Genomic DNA, 25,000 nt, shown 5'->3' with positions numbered 1-25,000 from the left:
ATGTCTCTTTTCAAACGGTTATCTGCATCTAATGTGAATTGTGAAAGCGGTTTTCTGTCTGTGCACCACCAGAAATACTGGGGGGGGGCGCAGAGTCACTGAGTTAATATTGGCTGTAGGTCAGTGACCTTGAAACGGGGGCCAGAAAAAGAGAGAAATTGACACAGAGAGAGAAAAAGAGTAGCGTGTGCTGGTCTACCAATGGCATTCTTTCTGGATGAGCCTCTGTTGATTTTCTGATATCATTTCACAAATCAGGGTCACTCATATTTGTGATCACAGGACATGACTTGAACCGTTAGCAACTGTAAATGCTAATGGTGCCATAATTAAATATTGAGCCCGTTTACATGCACACATCTCTAAAATCAGCTTATTAAAAAAACCTGAAAAGCAAGAACTCCACGTTTACATGTCACTTGAATCAGCGCATGCTTTGCATGTTCATTTTAACGTGTTCAGCTAAGGTTATCCCACATAAAACACCCTGCAACGTTCTGGGAACGTTAGTGTATGGTTATAAAATATAGAAGAGAACGTTATTAGAACATTAGGAATTGGTTCCCAAATAAATAACCAAACGGGAACGGTACGCTAACATTAGGGGAATGTTGTGCGTTTGCTGGGACTTGGCATAATCAGTGTACATGCATGTAAACGTGCTCTAATATCTGTTTCTTGAACTTATTTATCTTTATAATCTAGATTTAAGATTTTAAGTGTTAATAACTGAAATGATTGAGTACACAACAGAGCCAAAAGTTGTTGAGGGGGTTGGTGGGGGGTGTTCGCTGTCCTTTTCCTCATATCGCAGCACCATTTTGTGGTCCGTTCTGTATAACGCGACGGCTCATTTTAGCTTATCGTGGCCAATTCAGTCTGTTCCGCAGCCGACCCACCGGCCCGCTCGGTTCTCCCAATGGCCATTCCACTCCTGATCGGCCCTAAAGTGTGTCGCCCCACCGGGAAAATACCCAGTATGCCAGATTACCAGTCCAGCCCTTGTGTCATACTATTCCGGGTGCCCACACACCGCTACAACAATTTCTTTCATCCATTTTTCCAGATTTCTTCTGCTACTACGTCAGTACGTCAGTGACATCCGGACAATCTCAATGCTGATAGGCTTTCGCGACAATACGTCATGCGAATTTCGACAAGAATTAAGCTTTTTTGCGTGTTCGAGTCACGTCATTCGCGCCGCCCACTGCGAATTTCAACTCACGCGATTACGCGAATGAAACGATTTCGCCATTCGCTTCAATTCGCGTTTTTTCATTGACTTTGTATGTAATCGCGCCACGCAAAACGCTCGCTTCGCTTTGTATGTAATCGCGCCGTGCGAAACGAACGCTTTGTATGTAATTGCGCCGTGTGAAACACGCGCTTCGCTTTGTATGTAATCGCGCCACGCGAAACGAACGCTTCGCTTTGTATGTAATCGCGCCGTGCGAAACGAACGCTTCACTTTGTATGTAATCGCGCCGTGCGAAACGAACGCTTCGCTTTGTATTTAATCGCGCCATGCGAAACGAACGCTTCGCTTTGTATGTAATCGCGGCGTGCGAAACGAACGCTTCGCTTTGTATGTAATCGCGCCGTGCGAAACGAACGCTTCGCTTTGTATGTAATCGCGCCGTGCGAAACGAACGCTTCGCTTTGTATTTAATCGCACCACGCGAAACGAACGCTTCGCTTTGTATGTAATCGCGCGTAAACTAACGCTAGATGTAATCGCCGTGAAACGAACGCCGCTATGTAATCGCCGTAAAGCGAACGCTTCGCTTTGTATGTAATCACGCCATGCGAAACGAACGCTTCGCTTTATATGTAATCGCGGCGTGCGAAACGAACGCTTCGCTTTGTATGTAATCGCGCCGTGCGAAACGAACGCTTCGATTTGTATGTAATCGCGTCGCAACGCTCGCTTGTATTTAATCGCGCCGTGCGAAACGAACGCTTCGATTTGTATGTAATCGCGCCGTGCGAAACGAACGCTTCGCTTTGTATGTAATCGCGCCGTGCGAAACGAACGCTTCCCTTTGTATTTAATCGCACCGTGCGAAACGAACGCTTCGCTTTGTATGTAATCGCGCCACGCGAAACGCTCGTTTCGTATGTAATCGCGCCACGCGAAACACTCGTTTCGTATGTAATCGCGCCGTGCGAAACGAACGCTTCGCTTTGTATGTGAACACACCATAAAGGAAACAAAGACCAGTCCCGTTTAGTTCGTTATATTCGATTCCAGGCCTATAGTTGTGTATATCACTGCATAAAATAAGAGTTTATGTAGATAAAATGTTACGGGTAAGAGGTAATAAATCTAACAATTCAGATTATATTAATTAATTGATTAAAATTGAGGAGAAACAGTATAGGGCACTAAATTCAGTCACACAACCAATACAAATGTAGCAAATTTTTGACTGAATTTGCTTCTCATGATTTAAAAAACAAACTTTAGATCTGAAGGCGTGCGTTCAAATGCTTGAATGTATCTCCTACTGCGAAAAAGCTAATAAACCCTTAATGGTCTTAAAATAAGCTTTTTTTATTTTGAATTTCTAACTTTTGGCTTTGGGTTAAAATGTGACCCGAACATGTCTTCTTCGTGAGTCACCTAAAGTGTTGAAAATGTAACAAAAACATCAAAACAGGTCAAATGAGTGATGCAGGGATCAGGGACGTGCAAGAACAGAATCACAGGGCAGAAGAAAGAGAGAGACTGCGGGAAACAGGAAGAGACGAGCGATACAGTGATGTCATAAAAACATGAGAAAGTGCTAAACAGGCTCATTGTTCATGAGCCGTTATGACACTACGACTGCTATTGAACTTTGACCTATCCCAGAAAACACCGAAACGGTTTCTTTTGTGTTTGATGAGGTGATGTACGGCACAGACGAGTGTATTTGTGTGTATAAAGAAACCAGGTGAATCATTCACATTTAACAGGGAGCTGTCTTGTTCGAGTTGTTCGAAATGAACAACACTTAAGCAATAATACACACACTTGCCGATTTCGGACGACACTGAAAAGAGAATTTTAAATAAGCATTTTATTTCCAAAATGAAATAGTTACAGAGCATTTGAAACATTTAGACAATCTGTGCACGGTGTCGAGTGGGTTTGTTATTGTCAGTCAACATGTCATATAACGAACTTCGAGCTGTGTGCTGAAGCTCCACCCCTCATACGTTTGTGTTTCAACAAGGATGCGGGTGTCACAGTATAATGACTGAAAACGGACCTCGCTCTATCAAACTCTCTCTCTCTCTCTCTCTCTCTCTCACACACACACACACACACACACATATTCAAACTCACGGATTATGACAACAACAGATTATGTGGTTCAAGTGCTTAAATATTTGCATGAGTGTGTGTGTGTGTGTGTCCATTTCTCAGAGTCCTTCTCCTCAGGTCACAGGTTTAGTCTCTACCCATGATGCAATTCTCTAAATGGTGCCGTCGCCACCAGTGCCCGGTCCTCGCGTTCTGAAGTCATGCCACAACTTCACCAGCGGCTCTCTGTTCTTCCAAATTAGCTCATGACCGTAAAGTATGTACCAGCTAGAGTGAGACAAACACACACTTCAATAACAGAGAACAAATGGACTACATGCACTTATGTGTGTTTTTTAGGTTAGTCCGGGACAGGCGTTGAACAAATTTGGAACGTTTTGGATGGCGCCAAAGATAGCAAACGACTCTATAGAAAATATACACACTTTGTCGTAACAGCGCTTCTTTATTTACATTATAAGAGCCACATTTATGAGGTCATAAATGCTTTCAGCGCTGTGCTTTTTCAAACAATATTCATACGATGTTGATACTTGTCAACGTTAAGTATGATGAACAAATGGTCTCCCTTCTTTACTTTAAACACCTATAGTAATGCGTAACCTACGCGATCGTTACGGACGCTTTATTTATGTGGCCAACGTTTGGGATGGGATCATATTAACAAACTTTGCGATTTGAATTGTAAAATCGCTGCGCTGCTCAGCGCGCTACCAAACGACTAGTCTTTAGTTTGAGCCATTGGTCGACTAGTGGTCGTTAGTTTGAGCCATTAGTCGACTAGTGGTCGTTAGTTTGAGCCATTAGTCGACTAGTGGTCGTTAGTTTGAGCCATTGGTCGACTAGTGGTCGTTAGTTTGAGCCATTAGTCGACTAGTGGTCGTTAGTTTGAGCCTATTGAGTTTGAGCATTAGTCGATAGTCGTTAGTTTGAGCCATTAGTCGACTAGTGGTCGTTAGTTTGAGCCATTAGTTGACTAGTGGTCGTTAGTTTGAGCCATTAGTTGACTAGTGGTCGTTAGTTTGAGCCATTGTAGTCGTGTTTGAGCATTAGTCGATAGTCGTCGTTAGTTTGAGCCATTAGTCGACTAGTGGTCGTTAGTTTGAGCCATTAGTTGACTAGTGGTCGTTAGTTTGAGCCATTAGTCGACTAGTGGTCGTTAGTTTGAGCCATTGGTCGACTAGTCGTCGTTAGTTTGAGCCATTAGTCGACTAGTGGTCGTTAGTTTGAGCCATTAGTTGACTAGTGGTCATTAGTTTGAGCCATTAGTCGACTAGTGGTCGTTAGTTTGAGCCATTAGTCGACTAGTGGTCATTAGTTTGAGCCATTAGTTGACTAGTGGTCGTTAGTTTGAGCCATTGGTCGACTAGTCGTCGTTAGTTTGAGCCATTGGTCGACTAGTCGTCGTTAGTTTGAGCCATTAGTCGACTAGTGGTCGTTAGTTTGAGCCATTAGTTGACTAGTGGTCATTAGTTTGAGCCATTAGTTGACTAGTGGTCGTTAGTTTGAGCCATTAGTCGACTAGTCGTCGTTAGTTTGAGCCATTAGTCGACTAGTGAGTTGACTAGTTTGAGCCATTAGTCGACTAGTCGTCGTTAGTTTGAGCCATTGGTCGACTAGTGGTCGTTAGTTTGAGCCATTAGTCGACTAGTCGTTAGTTTGAGCCATTAGTCGACTAGTGGTCGTTAGTTTGAGCCATTAGTTGACTAGTGGTCGTTAGTTTGAGCCATTAGTTGACTAGTGGTCGTTAGTTTGAGCCATTAGTTGACTAGTCGTTAGTTTGAGCCATAAGTCGACAAGTGGTCGTTAGTTTGAGCCATTAGTCGACTAGTCGTCGTTAGTTTGAGCCATTAGTCGACTAGTCGTTAGTTTGAGCCATTAGTCGACTAGTGGTCGTTAGTTTGAGCCATTAGTCGACTAGTCGTCGTTAGTTTGAGCCATTAGTCGACTAGTCGTTAGTTTGAGCCATTAGTTGACTAGTGGTCGTTAGTTTGAGCCATTAGTTGACTAGTGGTCGTTAGTTTGAGCCATTAGTCGTCGTTAGTTGCATCCTTCTGCGGTTTAATAATCACACTTGGCCATATCACAATTTAAATTTTATTAACTTTCAAATTCTCATTCATTTATTTCCACTTTTCCACGATTCCATCTGCGTTTTCTGCTTTGCGGAAATCATAGGGCCCTATATAATGTTATACAATGAGTGTGTGTTACTCACATGCCGAATAAAGCACCACCTAAATGAGCCGCGTGATCGAAAAAACGCCATCCCAGGATCAAACCCGTCGTATCCAAGGCAACGATGGCCTTAAGAGCCTTTTCAAGGGAAAACATTAAAGAATGCTCATATTACTACAATTCAAAATATTCCAATGCATTGAAGTCATGTCAAAATCACACTCACGTTTCCAGCAGTGAAAGTGTACATCGGGAGGAAGATGATGGCCAGTTTGGCTTCAGGCATTTTGGTGCAAACCGCCGCGAGGACAGTCATAATGGCCCCTGACTGACAAACACACACAGAAATGTAATCAATAAATTCAAATGACCACTAATTTAATTTTATTTAATATCACTCACCGCCCCGAGTGATGGACCCAGCCGACCCGTCACAGTTTTAGACACGTAACTGAAAAAAGTCGAAATCACACCTGGAAAAAAACGCAGACAAAAACAAAGATTCAACATCTTTGTGAAAATGTATACACGGAGAACTGATTTTGGACCAAAACAAAAATGCTAATAAAAATAAAACACACCTGCGGACAGGTAAAGGGCCATGAACTGCTCTTTGCCCATCATGTTGACCATGCTTGATGAGAAACTCCACAGCACGTACATGTTTGTCGCAAGGTGAAAGAAAGAATAGTGACTGAACGTGGACAGCAGCATGGGCCAACACAATGCCTCTGAAACCAGATTACAATTCAGATTAAACCACAGTGTAAAGGCCTATTCCTATCGAATTTGCGAGACGAACTGCCAAGGAAGTTTCGGCCATTGGTCGACTTAGTGGTCGTTAGTTTGAGCCATTAGTCGACTAGTAGTCATTAGTTTGAGCCATTAGTCGACTAGTCGTTAGTTTGAGCCATTAGTCGACTAGTGGTCGTTAGTTTGAGCCATTAGTCGACTAGTGGTCGTTAGTTTGAGCCATTAGTCGACTAGTAGTCATTAGTTTGAGCCATTAGTCGACTAGTCGTTAGTTTGAGCCATTAGTTGACTAGTGGTCGTTAGTTTGAGCCATTGGTCGACTAGTGGTCATTAGTTTGAGCCATTGGTTGACTAGTGGTCGTTAGTTTGAGCCATTAGTCGACTAGTGGTCGTTAGTTTGAGCCATTGGTTGACTAGTGGTCATTAGTTTGAGCCATTAGTCGACTAGTGGTCGTTAGTTTGAGCCATTGGTCGACTAGTGGTCGTTAGTTTGAGCCATTAGTCGACTAGTGGTCGTTAGTTTGAGCCATTGGTCGACTAGTGGTCGTTATTTTGAGCCATTGGTTGACTAGTGGTCGTTAGTTTGAGCAATTAGTCGACTAGTGGTCGTTAGTTTGAGCCATTGGTTGACTAGTGGTCGTTAGTTTGAGCCATTAGTCGACTAGTGGTCGTTAGTTTGAGCCATTAGTTGACTAGTCGTTAGTTTGAGCCATTAGTCGACTAGTCGTTAGTTTGAGCCATTAGTCGACTAGTCGTCGTTAGTTTGAGCCATTAGTCAACTAGTGGTCGTTAGTTTGAGCCGTTGGTCGACTAGTCGTTAGTTTGAGCCATTAGTCGACTAGTGGTTGTTAGTTTGAGCCATTAGTCGACTAGTGGTCGTTAGTTTGAGCCATTAGTCTGAGCTAGTGGCTAGTTAGTTTGAGCCATTAGTCGACTAGTGGTCGTTAGTTTGAGCCATTAGTCAACTAGTGGTCGTTAGTTTGAGCCATTAGTCAACTAGTGGTCGTTAGTTTGAGCCATTAGTCGACTAGTGGTCGTTAGTTTGAGCCATTGGTTGACTAGTGGTCGTTAGTTTGAGCCATTGGTCGACTAGTCGATTAGTTTGAGCCATTAGTCAACTAGTGGTCGTTAGTTTGAGCCATTAGTCGACTAGTGGTCATTAGTTTGAGCCATTGGTCGACTAGTCGTTAGTTTGAGCCATTAGTCGACTAGTGGTCGTTAGTTTGAGCCATTAGTCGACTAGTCGTTAGTTTGAGCCATTGGTTGACTAGTGGTCGTTAGTTTGAGCCATTGGTCAACTAGTCATTAGTTTGAGCCATTAGTCAACTAGTCGTTAGTTTGAGTCATTGGTTGACTTGTGGTCGTTAGTTTGAGCCATTAGTTGACTAGTGGTCGTTAGTTTGAGCCATTAGTCGACTAGTGGTCGTTAGTTTGAGCCATTGGTTGACTAGTCGTTAGTTTGAGCCATTGGTCAACTAGTGGTCGTTAGTTTGAGCCATTAGTCGACTAGTCGTTAGTTTGAGCCATTGGTTGACTAGTGGTCGTTAGTTTGAGCCATTGGTCAACTAGTCGTTAGTTTGAGCCATTAGTTGACTAGTGGTCGTTAGTTTGAGCCATTAGTCGACTAGTGGTCGTTAGTTTGAGCCATTAGTCGACTAGTGGTCATTAGTTTGAGCCATTGGTCGACTAGTCGTTAGTTTGAGCCATTAGTCGACTAGTGGTCGTTAGTTTGAGCCATTAGTCGACTAGTCGTTAGTTTGAGCCATTGGTCGACTAGTGGTCGTTAGTTTGAGCCATTGGTCAACTAGTCGTTAGTTTGAACCATTAGTTGACTAGTGGTCGTTAGTTTGAGCCATTAGTCGACTAGTGGTCGTTAGTTTGAGCCATTGGTCGACTAGTGGTCATTAGTTTGAGCCATTGGTCGACTAGTCGTTAGTTTGAGCCATTAGTCGACTAGTGGTCGTTAGTTTGAGCCATTAGTCGACTAGTCGTTAGTTTGAGCCATTGGTTGACTAGTGGTCGTTAGTTTGAGTCATTGGTCGACTTGTGGTCGTTAGTTTGAGCCATTAGTTGACTAGTGGTCGTTAGTTTGAGCCATTAGTCGACTAGTGGTCGTTAGTTTGAGCCATTGGTTGACTAATTAGTGGTCGTTGAGTTTGAGCCATTGGTTGACTAGTGGTCGTTAGTTTGAGCCATTGGTCAACTAGTCATTAGTTTGAGCCATTAGTTGACTAGTGGTCGATTAGTTTGAGCCATTGAGTTTGAGCTAGTTAGTCGTTAGTTTGAGCAATTAGTTTGACTAGTGGTCGTTAGTTTGAGCCATTAGTTGACTAGTGCGTTAGTTTGAGCCATTGAGTTTGAGCTAGTGGTCGTTAGTTTGAGCCATTGGTCAACTAGACGCTAGTTTGAGCCATTAGTCGACTAGTCGTTAGTTTGAGCCATTGGTCGACTAGTGGTCGTTAGTTTGAGCCATTGGTCAACTAGTCGTTAGTTTGAGCCATTAGTCGACTAGTGGTCGTTAGTTTGAGCCATTGGTCGACTAGTCGTTAGTTTGAGCAATTAGTTGACTAGTGGTCGTTAGTTTGAGCCATTAGTCGACTAGTCGTTAGTTTGAGCCATTGGTCGACTAGTGGTCGTTAGTTTGAGCCATTGGTCAACTAGACGCTAGTTTGAGCCATTAGTCGACTAGTCGTTAGTTTGAGCCATTGGTCGACTAGTGGTCGTTAGTTTGAGCCATTAGTCAACTAGTCGTTAATTTTAGCCATTGGTCAACTAGTCGTTAGTTTGAGCCATTGGTCAACTAGTCGTTAGTTTGAGCCATTAGTCGACTAGTGGTCGTTAGTTTGAGCCATTGGTCGACTAGTGGTCGTTAGTTTGAGCCATTGGTCAACTAGTCGTTAGTTTGAGCCATGGGTCAACTAGTCCTTAGTTTGAGCCATTAGTCGACTAGTCGTTAGTTTGAGCCATCAGTCGACTAGTCGTTAGTTTGAGCCATCAGTCGACTAGTCGTTAGTTTGAGCCATCGGTCAACTAGTCGTTAGTTTGAGCCATCGGTCAACTAGTCGTTAGTTTGAGCCATTGGTCAACTAGTCGTTAGTTTGAGCCATTAGTCGACTAGTGGTCGTTAGTTTGAGCCATTAGTCGACTAGTGGTCGTTAGTTTGAGCCATTAGTCGACTAGTGGTCGTTAGTTTGAGCCATTAGTCGACTAGTGGTCGTTAGTTTGAGCCATTAGTCGACTAGTGGTCGTTAGTTTGAGCCATTAGTCGACTAGTGGTCATTAGTTTGAGCCATTAGTCGACTAGTGGTCGTTAGTTTGAGCCATTGGTCGACTAGTGGTCGTTAGTTTGAGCCATTGGTCGACTAGTGGTCGTTAGTTTGAGCCATTGGTCGACTAGTGGTCGTTAGTTTGAGCCATTAGTTGACTAGTGGTCGTTAGTTTGAGCCATTAGTCGACTAGTGGTCGATTAGTTTGAGCCATTAGTCGACTAGTCGTCGTTAGTTTGAGCCATTAGTCGACTAGTGGTCGTTAGTTTGAGCCATTAGTCGACTAGTGGTCGTTAGTTTGAGCCATTGGTCGACTAGTGGTCATTAGTTTGAGCCATTAGTCGACTAGTGGTCGTTAGTTTGAGCCATTAGTCGACTAGTCGTTAGTTTGAGCCATTGGTTGACTAGTGGTCGTTAGTTTGAGCCATTGGTCAACTAGTCGTTAGTTTGAGCCATTAGTCAACTAGTCGTTAGTTTGAGTCATTGGTCGACTTGTGGTCGTTAGTTTGAGCCATTAGTTGACTAGTGGTCGTTAGTTTGAGCCATTACTCGACTAGTGGTCGTTAGTTTGAGCCATTGGTCGACTAGTGGTCATTAGTTTGAGCCATTGGTCGACTAGTCGTTAGTTTGAGCCATTGGTCAACTAGTCGTTAGTTTGAGCCATTAGTCGACTAGTGGTCGTTAGTTTGAGCCATTGGTTGACTAGTGGTCGTTAGTTTGAGCCATTGGTCGACTAGTCGTTAGTTTGAGCAATTAGTCGACTAGTGGTCGTTAGTTTGAGCCATTAGTCGACTAGTGGTTAGTTTGAGCCATTAGTCGACTAGTCGTTAGTTTGAGTCATTGGTCGACTAGTGGTCGTTAGTTTGAGCCATTGGTCAACTAGACGCTAGTTTGAGCCATTAGTCGACTAGTCGTTTGTTTGAGCCATTGGTCGACTAGTGGTCGTTAGTTTGAGCCATTGGTCGACTAGTGGTCGTTAGTTTGAGCCATTAGTCCACTAGTGGTCGTTAGTTTGAGCCATTAGTCGACTAGTGGTCGTTAGTTTGAGCCATTAGTCAACTAGAGGTTGTTAATTTGAGCCATTAGTCGACCATGAAAATGACACACCTGAGCTTAAATGCTTGTATTTACGGGACCCTTTGGAGCATGGACACAGTTGGGGTATCATTTGAAAGAAGACACTTTGGGCTTTATTTCCCACATTTCAGAATTAATATATGTTGTTATTATTTAAAGTTAGAGAAGCTTAAGTTTATAGTAATGGAAATATTTTGTGCTGAACATGCTTTTATCATTTAAAAAAACTATAATAAAAGTATCAAGACAACCCAGAAATACAATGTTCTCAAAGTCACGAGTCTAAAGAAGTTACGTTTCAGATTTGAAGATGATCGAATAATAAATGAGTTCCTGCAGCTTTAATCTCTGTAAAATCTCTGGAAGTGTTCAGAGTAAAATTAAGGCTCCACCTCTCAAGACGACACTAAATCTGACGGCACTGCTCGACTATTATGAATAAAACTATGCCACATTTTTACAAATAGACTTTGGAGACGGGCTGGTTTTGTTTATGAGACTCTAATATATCAGATCATAAACAGTTTTACAACATGAATGCTGCTCAGATTGCAGTTTGTTGAAGAACGATCATGTAAACAATGGAGAATATATCAATATTTCTCACATTTATCACTTTTATGGACTAAAGTGCGATTGGATGTTATTAATGAACGCTTGTCATGGACGATTGACCCGAGTGTGTTGAACTGGATTCATCTGGCGATCGTGTTTTCATAATAAAAGTCCCGTTTTGATATTGCATGTTTTCATTTGTACTCATCGGATATCATTGTTGAACCCTTCGACCTTTGAATAGATGCATAATGTGTTAACATTAATTACATTTATAGACGGTCAATTATATATTAAATGTAAGCAGAGTGACGTCACTACAGCATGCAGGCGATTGCATATCAACAGGTTAACTAGTGCATTGAGACATAATTAATGCTAGTGATTGTAATTGAAATTCAGGTGAAGTTACTCACTGGAGGAGGGGTTTGATGTGAAGTACTTCATCATGGAACGCTGCAGAGATGGAATTCTCCAGCAACAAAAAACTAATGCATTAGCAGCTATAATGCCTGAGAGAGAGAGAGAGAGAGAGAGACAGACAGACAGACAGAGAGAGAGAGAGAGAGAGAGAGAGAGAGAGATGCATGAGCGTTTGTAATTTGTTATTTAAATTTAAAGTTGCACTCGATAATTTTCCCTCATTCGATTTTTTTATGTGCTTTTTACATGCTGAGATCACATGGCCAGTGTGTCTAATCTTTTGTTGTTATGGTGCGTTCACACACAATGCAAAGCGAGCGTTTCGCGCGGCGCAAATACATACAAAGTCAATGCAAATATGCAAATAGACGGACGCCGGGAGGCCCCACGAACGCATGTTTAAACACATTTATAATCCAGCGCTAAAACTCACGCAATGCAATTTTCAACGCGTTGTATGTGAACGCACCATTAACGTAGTTCAGACTCACCTGTGACTGTTTTCTGTCCTTCACTTAAACTGTTCCACCACTGATTCACCTGCACGTCACATCAGAATTAAGACACATCCATTAAACACACCAAAGAAACTCAAACTTCCACTAAATGTGCTCAGGCACCTGTTTGCGAAAGTCTCCCTGTTTCTGGGGCCGTATCTTCTCCAGCCAGTCCGCTTTGACCTCGTCAAAGTAACGCACGTGAGATTTTAAACTTTCGTACTGCCATATCGCCGCCCCGCCGAACGAACAACCTGTAAACTGAGTTGGAGTTATTACAAAGCATTTTTACACAGATTTTCATATTCATTATATTAATTCGTACATACACAACACACACAATATACAGTACCTACCCCTATAGTGAAGACGAATGGTTTGACCAGTCTCCCAAACGACCTAGTAGGCTTCTGCGGAGTGGGCGGGTACGGCAGAGGAGCCACGCCTTTATTGTGTACCATTTCATTTTGCCCCGCCTCTTCTGTCAGGCCTTTCTTTGGCTCCGCCTTCTTTGCTACCTTGCGGAAGCCACACCTCTGCTGCGTTTGAAGCGTACATCTACTCGGAGAGCAACAAATATAAACAAAAAATTATTTTTAGTGATTTGTCAATGGGCGAATTTGTCAAACGTGCAAAATTATCCCCTTTACAAGCACTCCCACTTTGGTGGAGGAACGGGGTAAATGACATACCCAAAATAAAAGGTTTACAGCTCATGGGTCCCTCTGACCACACACATAATTAATGTATCTTTAGAAAGCTAACACTTGAGATTTTACAATGAAATCTTCAGAATTACTCAGTCTGTTACTAACGCAGAGATAAAGTGCAAACACACACACACACACACACACACACAAAGAAAAAAAAAACATATTTCACAACATTTGCGATGCATTTAAATTTTAATAATGTGAGTTTTTAAGCGCGAGACAAAATTGAGTGGGACATTATGTACAGTAGGGCGGGACTTGCTTTTATCCAGTGGAATTGGACTGGACTTGATATTATTGGTCGATATTGTCTTTCACCGCCCACACAGTCTTGATGACGTCATCAAAAAAGAGAAGTCCTTCTAAAGGCGATTAAAAAAATTATATACTATATACTGTGATGAAAGATTATGAAAACAATCTTTTTTTTTTCATCTTTATTTATTTATTTATTTAATTTAAATAACGTGTTCTGACGAATCATGCAAAATAAGACCATTAAGAATGAAAAATGGTCCATTTGGATTTCATCAAAGAAACCAAAACACGAAGTTTACATCTAAAATTGCCTTCACGTAACACACAGAAAATTAAGTTTCATAACAACAGACACCCTCAAAATGTTTAAACCCCAAATGCATTCCGTTTTGGCAACTTTAATATAATAACAGTCTAATCCCATGCATGCATAAGCTGATTAAAGCCATTAGTATTCACGTCAGCGGATAAAACAGAGGGACCTGAGATGCTCACAGTGAGAGGAGTGATGTATTACCTGTTGGTCAGGTAGTGTTTATTGCAGCAGCCTTCAGCAGCCCGTCTGAACAACACTGCGCCCCTCAGCGCCATCATCTCTGCGACCCCTCCGCTGCTGTCATGGATGAGACTTCCGCATTAGACCACGCCCACAGCGCACCCTGCTGGAGGAGGAATGACACAACATAAACACATAACACATAATTATTTTATTATTATTATACATATCGAATGCATAAGCTATACTTGGGTATAAATTAATCATAAATTGTAAACATTATGTATTATATATATATATTTATCTATAACAATACTGTATATTTTAATGATAAATTAAGCCTACTTATCTGTCATATAATTCACAAAGTATCGCCTGTTCAGTGTACATTGGAATAAAACATGTTTAAATCTCAATTGAATGAGTATTTATACTTTTATTTCCTTATTAATGTTGGCATTTTTTTCCCATGTGTATTTATTTCCACATTCATGCTTGAACATTGCGCTTTAAATATAAAAATATTTTCATTTTTAGCCAGAATTTTACAAATTAAAAAGGAAATTTTATTCATTTATTTATGGTGAGGTTTGCACATTTGTTTGTCTGTTTATTAATTTATTTGGGGACAAGTGTGTTGTTTTAATGTTGTCCATCCATATAGTGTATGCTCTTTGTTTAGTAGAAATGTATAAAGGTGTTCGTGTGAGCCTCTGCGCCACACCCGTCCGGTGCGCGACACTCAAATGACTCAAACAAACACACGCCCTCCAGCAGCTCCCGGTATAGCGCGTGCGCTCCGGTGCTCCGGTGTCTCTTCCTCGCGAACATGGCGGCGCCTGCGCTCTCCAGCCGGACTGGTTCAGCTGGCAGCAGCCCCACCGCCACACCGAATAGCACCAAACCCGTCCCGAACTGCCCCGAGCTAGACTTCAGGTCCGGCTCCAGGATAGAGGAACTCAACCGACTGATAGCCGAATTCAGCAAGCACGACCAGCGCGAGTATGATGACCAGAGAGCGCTGGAGATCCACACGGCCAAAGACTTCATATTCTCCATGCTCGGTGAGAAACAGCCCGCTTGCATGCATTTATACATAAAGAGCAAGACATTCCGAGCGTTAAGTGCATGTGAAAGTGAAAATGGTTTATGGTTGATTATATCTCTTATTGTTATGCGCTGCAATCAGTGTTGAGTGCGTGTGAGAGAATGAGTGAGAGAGAGAGAGAAAGAGATTGTGTGTGTGTGTGTGTGTGTGTGTGTGTGTGTGTGTGTGTGTGTGTGTGTGTGTGTGTGTGTGTGTGTGTGTGTGTGTGTGTGTGTATCACTTGTGTGGGACCAAATGTCCCATGAGGATAGTAAACCCGAAATTTTTGACCTTGTGGGGACATTTTGTGGTCCCCATGAGGAAACAGCTTATAAATCATTCTAAGTTATGTTTTTGAAAATGTGAAAATGCAGAAAGTTTTCTGTGAGGGTTAGGTTTAGGGATAGAATATGAAGTTTGTAGAGTATAAAACCATTATGTCTATGGAAAGTCCCCATAAGACATGGAAACACAACTGTGTGTGTGTGTGTGTGTGTGTGTGTGTGTGTGTGTGTGTGTGTGTGTGAGAGAGAGAGAGAGAGAGAGGGTGAGTGGGTGTGTAAGTGAGTGTGTAAGTGAGTGAGTGAGTGAGAGAGGGTGAGTGGGTGAGTGGGTGGGTGGGTGAATGAATGAGAGAGAGAGTGAGTGTGTGAGTGACTGAGTGAGAGAGAGAGATTGTGGGTGAGAGAGAGAGAGAGATTGTGTGCGCGAGTGTGTGCGTGCGAGCGAGCGAGTGAGTGAGTGTGAGTGTTTTTTTGCAACAAAAGTGCAGTTTTCTCACTAATTTAGCTGAGGGTTAGGGTTAGATTAGGTTAGGGTAGGGTTAAGTTAGGGTTAGGGTTAAGTTAGGGTTAGGTTACGGTTAGTTACGGTTAGGGTTAAGTTAGGGTTAGGTTACGGTTAGTTAGGGTTAGGTTAGGGTTAAGGTAGGGTTAAGTTAGGGTTAGGTTAAGGTTAGGTTACGGTTAGTTACGGTTAGGGTTAAGTTAGGGTTAGGTTAAGGTTAGTTAGGGTTAGGTTAGGGTTAAGGTAGGGTTAAGTTAGGGTTAGGTTAGGCTAGGGTTAGGGTTAGGTTAGGCTAGTTAGGGTAGGGTTAGGCTAGGTTAGTCACGATTAGGTTAGGGTTAAGGTAGGGTTAGGTTAAGGTTACGATTAGGCTAGGCTAAGGTAGGGTTAGCTAGGTTAGGTTACTGCCAGTTAGGTTAGGGTTAAGGCTAGGGTTAGGTTAGGGTTAGGCTAGGGTTAGGTTAGGGTTAGGTTAGGGTTAAGTTAGGGTTAGGTTACGGTTAGTTAGGGTTAAGGTAGGGTTAAGTTAGGGCTAAGGTTAGGGTTAGTTAGGCTAGGGTTACGGTTAGTCACGGTTAGGTTAGTGTTAAGGCTAGGGTTAGTTAGGGTTAGGTTAGGGTTAAGTTAGGGCTAGTTTAGGTTAAGGCTAGGTTGCTAGGGTTAGGTTACGGTTAGTTATGGTTAGGTTAGGTTAGGTTACAGTTAGTCACGGTTAGGTTAGGGTTAGGTTAAGGTTAAGTTAGGGTTAGTTTAGGGTTAAGGTAGGGTTAAGTTAGGGTTAGGTTCACGGTTAGTTTATGGTTAAGGTTAGGGTTAGGTTACAGGTTAGTTACGGTTAGGTTAGGGTTAAGGTAGGGTTAAGTTAGGGTTAGGTTAAGGTTAGTTAGGGTTAGGGTTAGGTTACGGTTAGGTTAGGGTTAAGTTAGGGTTAGGTTAATGTAAGTTAGGGTTAAGTTAGGGTAGGGTTAAGTTAGGGTTAGGGTTAGGTTTACGTGACATAAATGTAACAGTTTTTAACTGTTAATCAAAGTCTAAAATTTATCTCCGACTGTGCTCCTAAATTTTTGACTGCTCCTAAAAATCTTAGGAGCACGAAGCACCTAAACAAAAATGTTAACATCGAGCCATGATGAAGATATATCTTTTGGGGGTCTGGGTAGCTCAAAGAATAAAGACACTGACTATCACCCCTGGAGTCGGGAGTTTGAATCCAGGGTGTGCTGAGTGACTCCAGCCAGGTCTCCTAAGCAACCAAATTGGCCCGGTTGCTGGGGAGGGTAGAGTCACATGGGGTAACCTCCTCTTGGTCACTATAACGTGGTTCACTCTCCGCGTGGAATAGCGTGAAGCCTCCACACTTGCTACGTAGCCACGTGATAAGATGCGTGGATAGACGGTCACAGGCGAGGAGGCTACTGAGATTTGGCCTCCACCACCCGGATTGAGGCGAGTCACTATGCCACAGTTCTGGTCGTGTGGGCATCTTTAGACCACGTCCACGCTTAAAACGTTTTCTTTTGACAATGCATTGAATGCACTACATGCACACTAGAGTGGTGTTTTCCTTACCAGAAACGTATTGCTGTAGCTTTGTATACAGCGTGTAAAAGAGTTGAGTTCTCGGAGAATGCCACCAGAACTGACGGATTGTAAGCGCAGTGATCAGGAAGGCTTTGCAGAAGAGAGCAGTCCAAACACATGAGTGCTGGAACCACAAACGAGTCTGAACCCCGAGGCGAGGCAGTGAGGCAACACTTGACTTCTGCTGTCTTTGGGTTCACTCTGTCTCTCACTCTCAATTATACTCAAATGTTTATTCAGCCTCATAATCGTTCTGTGTCATGTGCCAGGATAGATAACATTTGTAGACTTCTCTCATTCTCCGTGCTGATTTTGGAAATCCAAATCTGTGGAATGGCTTTAAAGTCAACATGAAATCAAATTTGGCACGTTCATTTTTTATTGCATATTTCTGGTCCTGTTGTGAATGAATTATAAGTGCACATTATAGAGTGCAACAGTCCGTTTCTGTAAGGAAAGATCCCATTAATTCGATATGATAACACTTAAATGACAAAGTTTGGTACTGTCACTTTAAGAGTTTAACCCGCATCTCACAGTCTCGCACAGGTGTTACGGATCATTTCACACATTTCACAAATTCACACCTTTTCTGCCCAATTTGTGACGCCCAATTCCCAATGCGCTCCAAGTCCTCATGGTGGCGTAGTGACTCGCCTCAATCCGGGTGGCGGAGGACGAATCTCAGTTGCCTCCGTGCCTGTGAACGTCAATCCACGCATCTTATCACTTGGCTTGTTGAGCGTGTTACCGCGGAGACCTAGCGCTTGTGGAGGCTTCACGCTATTCTCCGCGGCATCCATTCACAACTTGCCACACACCTCACCGAGAGCGAGAACCACATTATAGCGACCACGAGGAGGGTACCCCATGTGACTATACCCTCCCTAGCAACCGGGCCAATTTGCTTGCTAAGGAGAACTGGCTGCAGTCACTCAGTACACCCTCTAGCGGTTGAAGCATAAAACTGCATGTTACGTGCGGAAGAACGCTTTACGTGAGTTGTTTAGGCACTGCTCTTCTGCGGAAACGATCTTATGGGTTGAGGACTCTACTAGGATTTTACATGCAGAGCTGGTGTCATGAGTTGATGTGCTGTTCATGTTGATACTATGTTATTCGTTTGAACAATTATAACTGATTGTGGCAGGGCGGAGGGCGGGGTCGTGACTCCGCACACCCGGCCCCTAATCAGGCTAATTAGCACTCGAGAGGGATAAAGGCCAACCGAAGATGGCAGTGCGCCATTCTCGCTGCCTCCTTTCCATGAATCCCTTTACACTGGTTCCAAAACCCGGGAAGGAGGATGGATGCGCCATAGTAGAGTCCTCGCCACTACCATCCACCCGAACGGAGCAGCCGCGAGGGGAAGAGGGGCTCCTAACCGACCACCTGGAGCGGTCAGGACCGCTGTAAGGGGTGGAGGAGACCCCTACCAGCCGCTGAAACGTGGCGGGTCTGAGACCGCCGACCATGGCGAGGAAGGGCTCCTGGCAGACCACCTGGTGCGGTCAGGGCCACTGCAAGAGGCGGAGGAGACCCCTACCAGCCGCTGAAGCGTGGCAGGGTCTGAGACCGCCGACCGCAAGCCGGGAGGGGCTCCTAACCCGACCACCTGGAGTGGTCAGGGCCCCTGCAAGGGGTGGAGGAGACCCCTACCAGCCGCTGAAATGTGGCGGGGTCTGAGTCCGTCGACCGCGACCGGGAGGTGCTCCTGGCCGACCGCCTGAAGCGGGAGGACCGCTGCCAGGTGCGGAGTAGACCCCTTCCATTAACCGGAATGCAGAGGGGCTGGAGGACTTCCTCACGATCCTCCCGGGAGGCGTGCACGGCTGTCATCCATTAGAGGGTGGAGGAGTGGACGAGGATCAAGCTAAGGTGTATCATAGAACCAGCGAGTTAGTCTATCTCTCCTCTCTCTCCCACTGCCGCTCCGTGTTGGCCTTTCCCTCTAAATAATGCAAGTGAACCATAATACTATAGTAGTAGGTCTATATACTGCAAATGTAAAAAGACTGTAATATCTTTATTACTATAATGATATGCAATATAATAATGACAATAATAGATGTTTAATTGTTTATTTGGAAGAACAATTATAATAGAGTCCAGTCAAGCATGTAGTTTCTGCAGCGCAAAACATAATTGCAATAATAATGGCTGGTTTGAAACAAGTTCAAATTGCACTTTGAGTATTCTGAGGTTGTTTGCGGGCGCAGATTCAAAGTTGGCCTGAAGGTGTATTGCTGGATGCTTCATTTGAGTTGTGCGTCAGATGTGCTGCTAGGCGAGTCACTAACTTGTTTTTGTTTTTGCAAAAGTCTCTAGAGATGCTTCTGCTGCTAATGGTAGTTTTTAACCCCCCTAGAGTCACTCCCTGCTGCTGATGTCATAATCGAGGGATTCTTTTCTTCAAACGTCTGTTGGCTGTTTCTACAGACTCCAGTCAGGAATGTTCATTGTGTTTGCATTGGAAGATTATGGGCACTACTGTGTTTTCACGAGTGCAGACTGCTCTCGTGGTTGAAGATTAAACTTCATGTGAATCCCTTTGGGAAATCTTGCTCTGTAATCCAATGCCCTACATTCTCTGTATTGGGAATTCTTGTTGGAATTACTGTATTTACAAGATGACGGCTTGGTCAAGGTTGTCGGTCCTTGCTATTCAATATGCCCCTTCATTTACAAAGTGAAAATAGATCATATAATATTAAAAGTTGCATAATAAAATGGCATGTACCATTTTAAGTATTTTTCAAATAGGTAAACATTGCCTCAAGGTTTAGACCATTTGGACCAAGACGGAGAAGTCGGAGCTTATATAAATATTTATGTAATGTAAATGGGTGTTTCTTCAACTTTAATGTTGATTTTTATTAAAACAAACAGATTTCGAATTTTTTCTTTCTCCCCAAACTGGAATGCCCAATTCCCAATGCGCTCTAAGTCCTCGTGGTGGCATAGTGACTCGCCTCAATCCGGGTGGTGGAGGACGAATCTCAGTTGCCCCCGCGTCTGAGACCGTCAATCTGCGCATCTTATCACGAGGCATCCACGCACAAATCCCCACACGCCCCACCGAGAGCGAGAACCACATTATAGCGACCACGGGGAGGTTACCCCATGTGACTCTACCCACCCTAGCAACCGGGCCAATTTGGTTGCTTAGGAGACCTGACTGGAGTCACTCAGCGAGTATTGCCGCTGACTATCACCCCTGAAGTCGTGAGTTTGAATCCAGGGTGTGCTGAGTGACTCCAGCCAGGTCTCCTAAGCAACAAAATTGGCCCTGTTGCTAGGAAGGGTAGAGTCACATGGGGTAACCTCCTCGTGGTGGTGATTAGTGGTTCTCGCTCTCAATGGGGCGTGTGGCAAGTGACTCCAACCAGGTCTCCTAAGCAACCAAATTGGCCCGGTTGCTAAGGAGGGTAGAGTCACATGGGGTAACCTCCTCGTGGTGGTGATTAGTGGTTCTCGCTCTCAATGGGGCGTGTGGTAAGTTGTGTGTGGATCGCGGAGAGTAGCATGAGCCTCCACATGATGCTGTCACTATTGTGATCTCCCAAAGCTATTACGCCAGACTACATTAAACCGAAAGCCAACTGTAGAGGGGAGGAGGGCGGGGCTGGAATGATGCACGCCCGGTCCCCAATCGGCCTGATAGGGCGCTCGAGGGATGAAGGCGACCAGTGACGACAATTCGGAGAGAGAGTATTACGGGCAGCTGCCCTGTATGTGTTTGTGTGTGTCTTTTTATTTAATTGAATATTATTTATATTGTTAAGCCGGTTCTCGCCTCCTCCTTGCCCATCTAAACCCCCTTACACCAACTTAGAGAATTGGAAAGCGCATAAATTAGGCTTCTAATTTAAATGTCGACTAGAAGTCCACATTGATGAAAGTACCCAAAGTTGAAGAAAGACCCTTTTTTTTTTTTACTAGTCTTAACTTATTACGAATATTCTGACATAACGTCATTGCGGCTTAAATGAGTGTGCAATCAACCCAGTTTGTTTTTGTCCTGCACTGATGATGGTATTTCTTGTTTTCAGGGATGGTGCAAAAGCTGGACCAGAAACTTCCGGTTGCCAACGAGTACTTGCTCTTATCGGGTGGGGTTAGAGAAGGCGTGGTCGACATGGACCTGGACGAGTTGGCGGTTTACGCCGGGGGACGGATTACGACATGGACTTTACGCTACTGGTTCCTGCGCTCAAACTTCATGACCGAAACCAGCCCGTCACACTGGACATGCGCCATTCCGCGCTATGCCATTCCTGGCTTAGCTTGCGTTTGTTTGACGAGGGAACCATCAACAAGTGGAAGGACTGTTGCACCGTAGTCGACCACATGAACAGCGCCACCAACTACTTCTTCTCCCCCATGCTAGTGGCGGACTGGTTCTACGAATCCATCAGCGTGGTTCTCACGGAGATTCAGAAGAAACCGCAGCGGGGAGTTCCGCGCGTCGAGAAAGTTGAGCGAAATGGAACGGTCATCTCCATCATCTTGGCCGTCGGTGGCAGCCGAATGTTGTACGACGTAGTTCCGGTGGTTTCTTTCAAAGGTTGGCCCGCGGTGGCCCAGAGTTGGTTGATGGAGAACCATTTTTGGGATGGGAAGATCACAGAAGAGGAAGTGATTAGCGGGTTTTATTTGCTTCCTGCCTGCTCTTCCACAGGCAAGAAGGAAAACGAGTGGCGCCTGTCGTTTGCGCGTAGTGAGGTGCAACTAAAGAAATGCATCTCCGCGAGTCTGATGCAGGCGTACCAGGCATGCAAAGCTCTCATTATCAAGCTTCTATCTCGACCCAAAGCTATCAGCCCCTACCACCTGCGCTCGCTAATGCTCTGGGCCTGCGACCGCCTGCCGCACGCGTACTTGGCACAGGAAGACTACGCCGCTCACTTCCTGTTGGGTTTGATCGACGACTTGCAACACTGCTTGGTGAATAAGACCTGTCCCAATTACTTTATCCCACAATGCAACATGCTAGAGCACCTGAGCGACGATACGGCCATGTTGCACGCGCGCAAGTTGTCGTCCGTGCGTTCCGACCCCGCGGAACACTTGCGGAGCACGATTGAGCATGCTAAAGCCGCGTCTCGCCTCACCCTCGAGCTTCAATGGCGCGGCGGAAGTTCAAACCTGCCGTCGCCGTCGTCGGACCCCGGGAATGACCAGCAACCGGACGACCAGCTTGCCAAGAAACTCCAGCAGCTGGTCACAGAGAATCCGGGGAAATCCATCTCCGTTTTTATCAACCCAGATGACGTCACGCGACCTCACTTCCGCATCGATGACAAATTCTTCTAATGCCGTGGCCCCCCATGATTTCTTGATTGGACAGTTAGATTTTTTTGAACAAAGAAGCCACAACCACATTGATGCCGCTGTATGCCAATCTGTGTTTCGAGCATTTTGGGGATATCGAACGCGTCTGGCTTTATGAGACTTGTAATGGACATGATCCTGTTTTGTTGCTGCCGTTTAAAGACATGTCATATCTGTGACCCCCATAGTAGACGCCAAGTTATGGCTGGTTGTACTGGAAGAATAGAGAGATTTACGGAAGTGGGAGAGAAAGATTTGTCCATGGCTCATACAAAACAGGAAACCATTATCTCAACGCATAAGTGCAATTAGACCGAATGCATTTACACGCAACTGCTTTACTTGTAATTACACTGTAACATGACACTGTAAACACTTTTGTAGTGTTTAGACACACTTACCAAAATGTATTACAAACTTCCATGAACTGCGCACACACACACACACACACACACACACACTGAATACAAAATCTGTGCATATCTCATTGGTTAAATATCACGATAAAAATCTTGAGGCCACATTTCACAGAAAAATCTAAAAAATTAAAAACATGATATTTTGCAGTTTTTACGATTTTTGTGCATTGGGATATTATACGGTCTCATTACTGTAATGCGTTTGGAGTTATTTGTAGGGCGGGGCGATATGGCGAAAATTGTTATCATGATAATCTTTATCATATTGTTCGATATCGATATTTATCACGATATACATTTACACATTGTCCCGAGAGAACATTTTGAAACCGCGTTAACTCATGTGGCGCTTCCATGTCTGCACACATGCAGGGAAAAGAGGCGACGCGTGCGGGATGGGGCAGCAATAATGCATGTTTGGTGCTAGAGAACAATATTCAAGATTACAGCGCCGAAAGATCAGAGCTGTTGTCCACATCACCGTTGTTCTGTCGCGCTCTTCGCTAGAGACAATGAGCGAGCGCAACCGTTGTCATGAAGTCTTGCGGTGCGGATGGAGTCAATCCGGTGTCCGACGTAGCCTAATCGTTAGCAAGGCAGCTAGCATTAGCAAGTTCATCCAGTCTGACACTACGTTACCACTGGCGCATTGTGAGCGAAGCTGAGAGCGTTTCCAATTAATTCCTATGAAAGGCTAGCGTCACGCTCGCTAGGTGGAGCGGTAGCTCTCTCCTAGCGCTGTGAGCGCCGTTGAGCGGATTTGTCCGCCCCAGCAGAAACGCAGCCTGAGAACGCCGAACTGCTTGTGTTTTAGCGACACGCAGTAAATATCGAAAATTCCTCACAAGCTTATTGTGGATTTTCTTTATCGTGATGTATATCGTTTTATCACCCAGTCCTAGTTATTTGCAATTAATGTTATGCTCAGTGGTGGTTCTCATTACCAATTAAATTTAGTTTTTTAATCCAAACCTGCATATATTAAGCCATTTCAATAATTTATTTATTTATAAAAAAAATTTGTTGAGAATTGGTGGGGAAATCTGCAATGTGCATTACATTACTCGAGGATGATATTATTATTATTATTATTATTATTATTTTGCATTACATTAATGAGAATTGGGGAAAACTCATTAAAATGATGTCGCAATTTGAAATTTATTTTATTTGCTTGTGATTTTTTAAATATATATATATATGCTGCTGAACATGATGGGTGCATTGGATAATTTTTAGTGGTGCTTGCCAAAGGCAAGGAGGCATCACTATTGTTCTCTTGCATACTTATTATTATTCTTCTGATTATTATTATTATTCCACACAAAGTTTGGCGCGCTACTCCTCCCGCAGCTTTAGTCACAGACCCCTGAGTGAGGCGTCAAATCGTGCGGCTCATTGAGAGGTGTGCTTTTCTAAGCGATCGGGTGTACGATGTTCGCACAGCGTCCCATTGACTAACATTGCGGAATGTTCAGAAATTTAAATCCCAACCGACATTTTCATACACACACAAAGGGCCTGACAGCCCTGTGTCTCTCCCTCTCTCTCTCCCTCAGAGGATTTATATTATCAAGCAGCCAATAAATAATGACCTAAAATCTTCATAGCTACACCCTAAAACATGCTAAAAACGTGCTAGCATCGTGCTAACATATGCTAGCATCGCCTAGCGAAGTGTTAAAACATGCTAAAAACGTGCTAGCATCATGCAAACGCATGCTAGCATCATGCTAACACATGCTAACATCGCCTAGCGAAGTGCTAAAACATGCAAAAACGTGCTAGCATCATGTCAACACATGCTAGCATCGCCTAACGAAGTGTTCTAACATGCTAAAAAAGTGTTAGCATCATGCTAACATATGCTAGCATCGCCTAGCAAAGTGTTAAAACATTCTAAAAACATGTTATCATCATGCTAACACATGCTAGCATCGCCTAGCGAAGTGCTAAAACATGCAAAAATGTGCTAGCATCATGCTAACAAATGCTAGCATCGCCTAGCGAAGTGCTCTAACATGCTAAAAAAGTGCTAGCATCATGCTAACACATGCTAGTATTGCCTAGTGAAGTGTTAAAACATGTTAATAACGTGCTATTATCATGTTAACACATGTTAATATCGCCTAGCGAAGTGCCAAAACATGTTAAAAAAGTGCTTGCATCATACTAACACACGTTTTAGCATGTTAAAACATGTTAAAACGTGCTAGCATCATGCTAACACATGCTAGCATCGCCTAGCGAAGTGCTAAAACATGTTA

At 43.8% G+C, this 25,000-nt stretch overlaps 2 protein-coding genes and 1 pseudogene across 2 annotated transcripts in view; 1 reads left to right on the top strand and 2 right to left on the bottom strand.

Annotated features, from left to right (window-relative positions):
- LOC127632152 (claudin-15-like) overlaps positions 1 to 1,652 on the bottom strand; it is an 8,749-nt gene extending 7,097 nt beyond the window's left edge. Inside the window, exon 1 of the mRNA XM_052110739.1 lies at positions 1 to 1,652. This exon is cut by the window's left edge and continues 54 nt beyond it. The gene's annotated coding sequence lies outside the window, so the exon portion shown is untranslated.
- Positions 1,653 to 3,058: 1,406 nt separating this feature from the next.
- On the bottom strand, positions 3,059 to 13,799 carry LOC127631381 (presenilins-associated rhomboid-like protein, mitochondrial). Its single transcript, XM_052109484.1, has 10 exons — positions 13,548 to 13,799; positions 12,416 to 12,617; positions 12,183 to 12,320; positions 12,054 to 12,102; positions 11,556 to 11,651; positions 6,070 to 6,219; positions 5,891 to 5,961; positions 5,715 to 5,816; positions 5,529 to 5,626; positions 3,059 to 3,577 (listed from the first exon to the last, which is right to left on the bottom strand). Exons 1-10 carry the CDS (start codon positions 13,622 to 13,624, stop codon positions 3,463 to 3,465), a joined length of 1,098 nt encoding a protein of 365 aa, XP_051965444.1. The 5' UTR covers positions 13,625 to 13,799; the 3' UTR covers positions 3,059 to 3,462.
- Positions 13,800 to 14,355: 556 nt separating this feature from the next.
- Positions 14,356 to 25,000, top strand: part of LOC127631641 (nucleotidyltransferase MB21D2-like) — an 11,445-nt pseudogene continuing 800 nt past the window's right edge.

This window comes from Xyrauchen texanus, chromosome 38, assembly GCF_025860055.1.
Source record: "Xyrauchen texanus isolate HMW12.3.18 chromosome 38, RBS_HiC_50CHRs, whole genome shotgun sequence".
In the NCBI taxonomy this organism is placed as follows: domain Eukaryota; kingdom Metazoa; phylum Chordata; class Actinopteri; order Cypriniformes; family Catostomidae; genus Xyrauchen; species Xyrauchen texanus.
This window is presented reverse-complemented; position numbering and strand designations above follow the sequence as displayed.

Excerpts from the sequence above, each read along its gene's own strand:
- LOC127631381 (XM_052109484.1), bottom strand. The coding sequence starts at position 13,624 with ATGATGGCGCTGAGGGGCGCAGTGTTGTTCAGACGGGCTGCTGAAGGC. Across the intron at positions 5,962-6,069 it reads GGCCCTTTACCTGTCCGCAG|GTGTGATTTCGACTTTTTTC; the intron begins GTGTGTTTTATT and ends GTTTTTTTCCAG. Across the intron at positions 5,817-5,890 it reads TGGGTCCATCACTCGGGGCG|TCAGGGGCCATTATGACTGT; the intron begins GTGAGTGATATT and ends TGTGTTTGTCAG.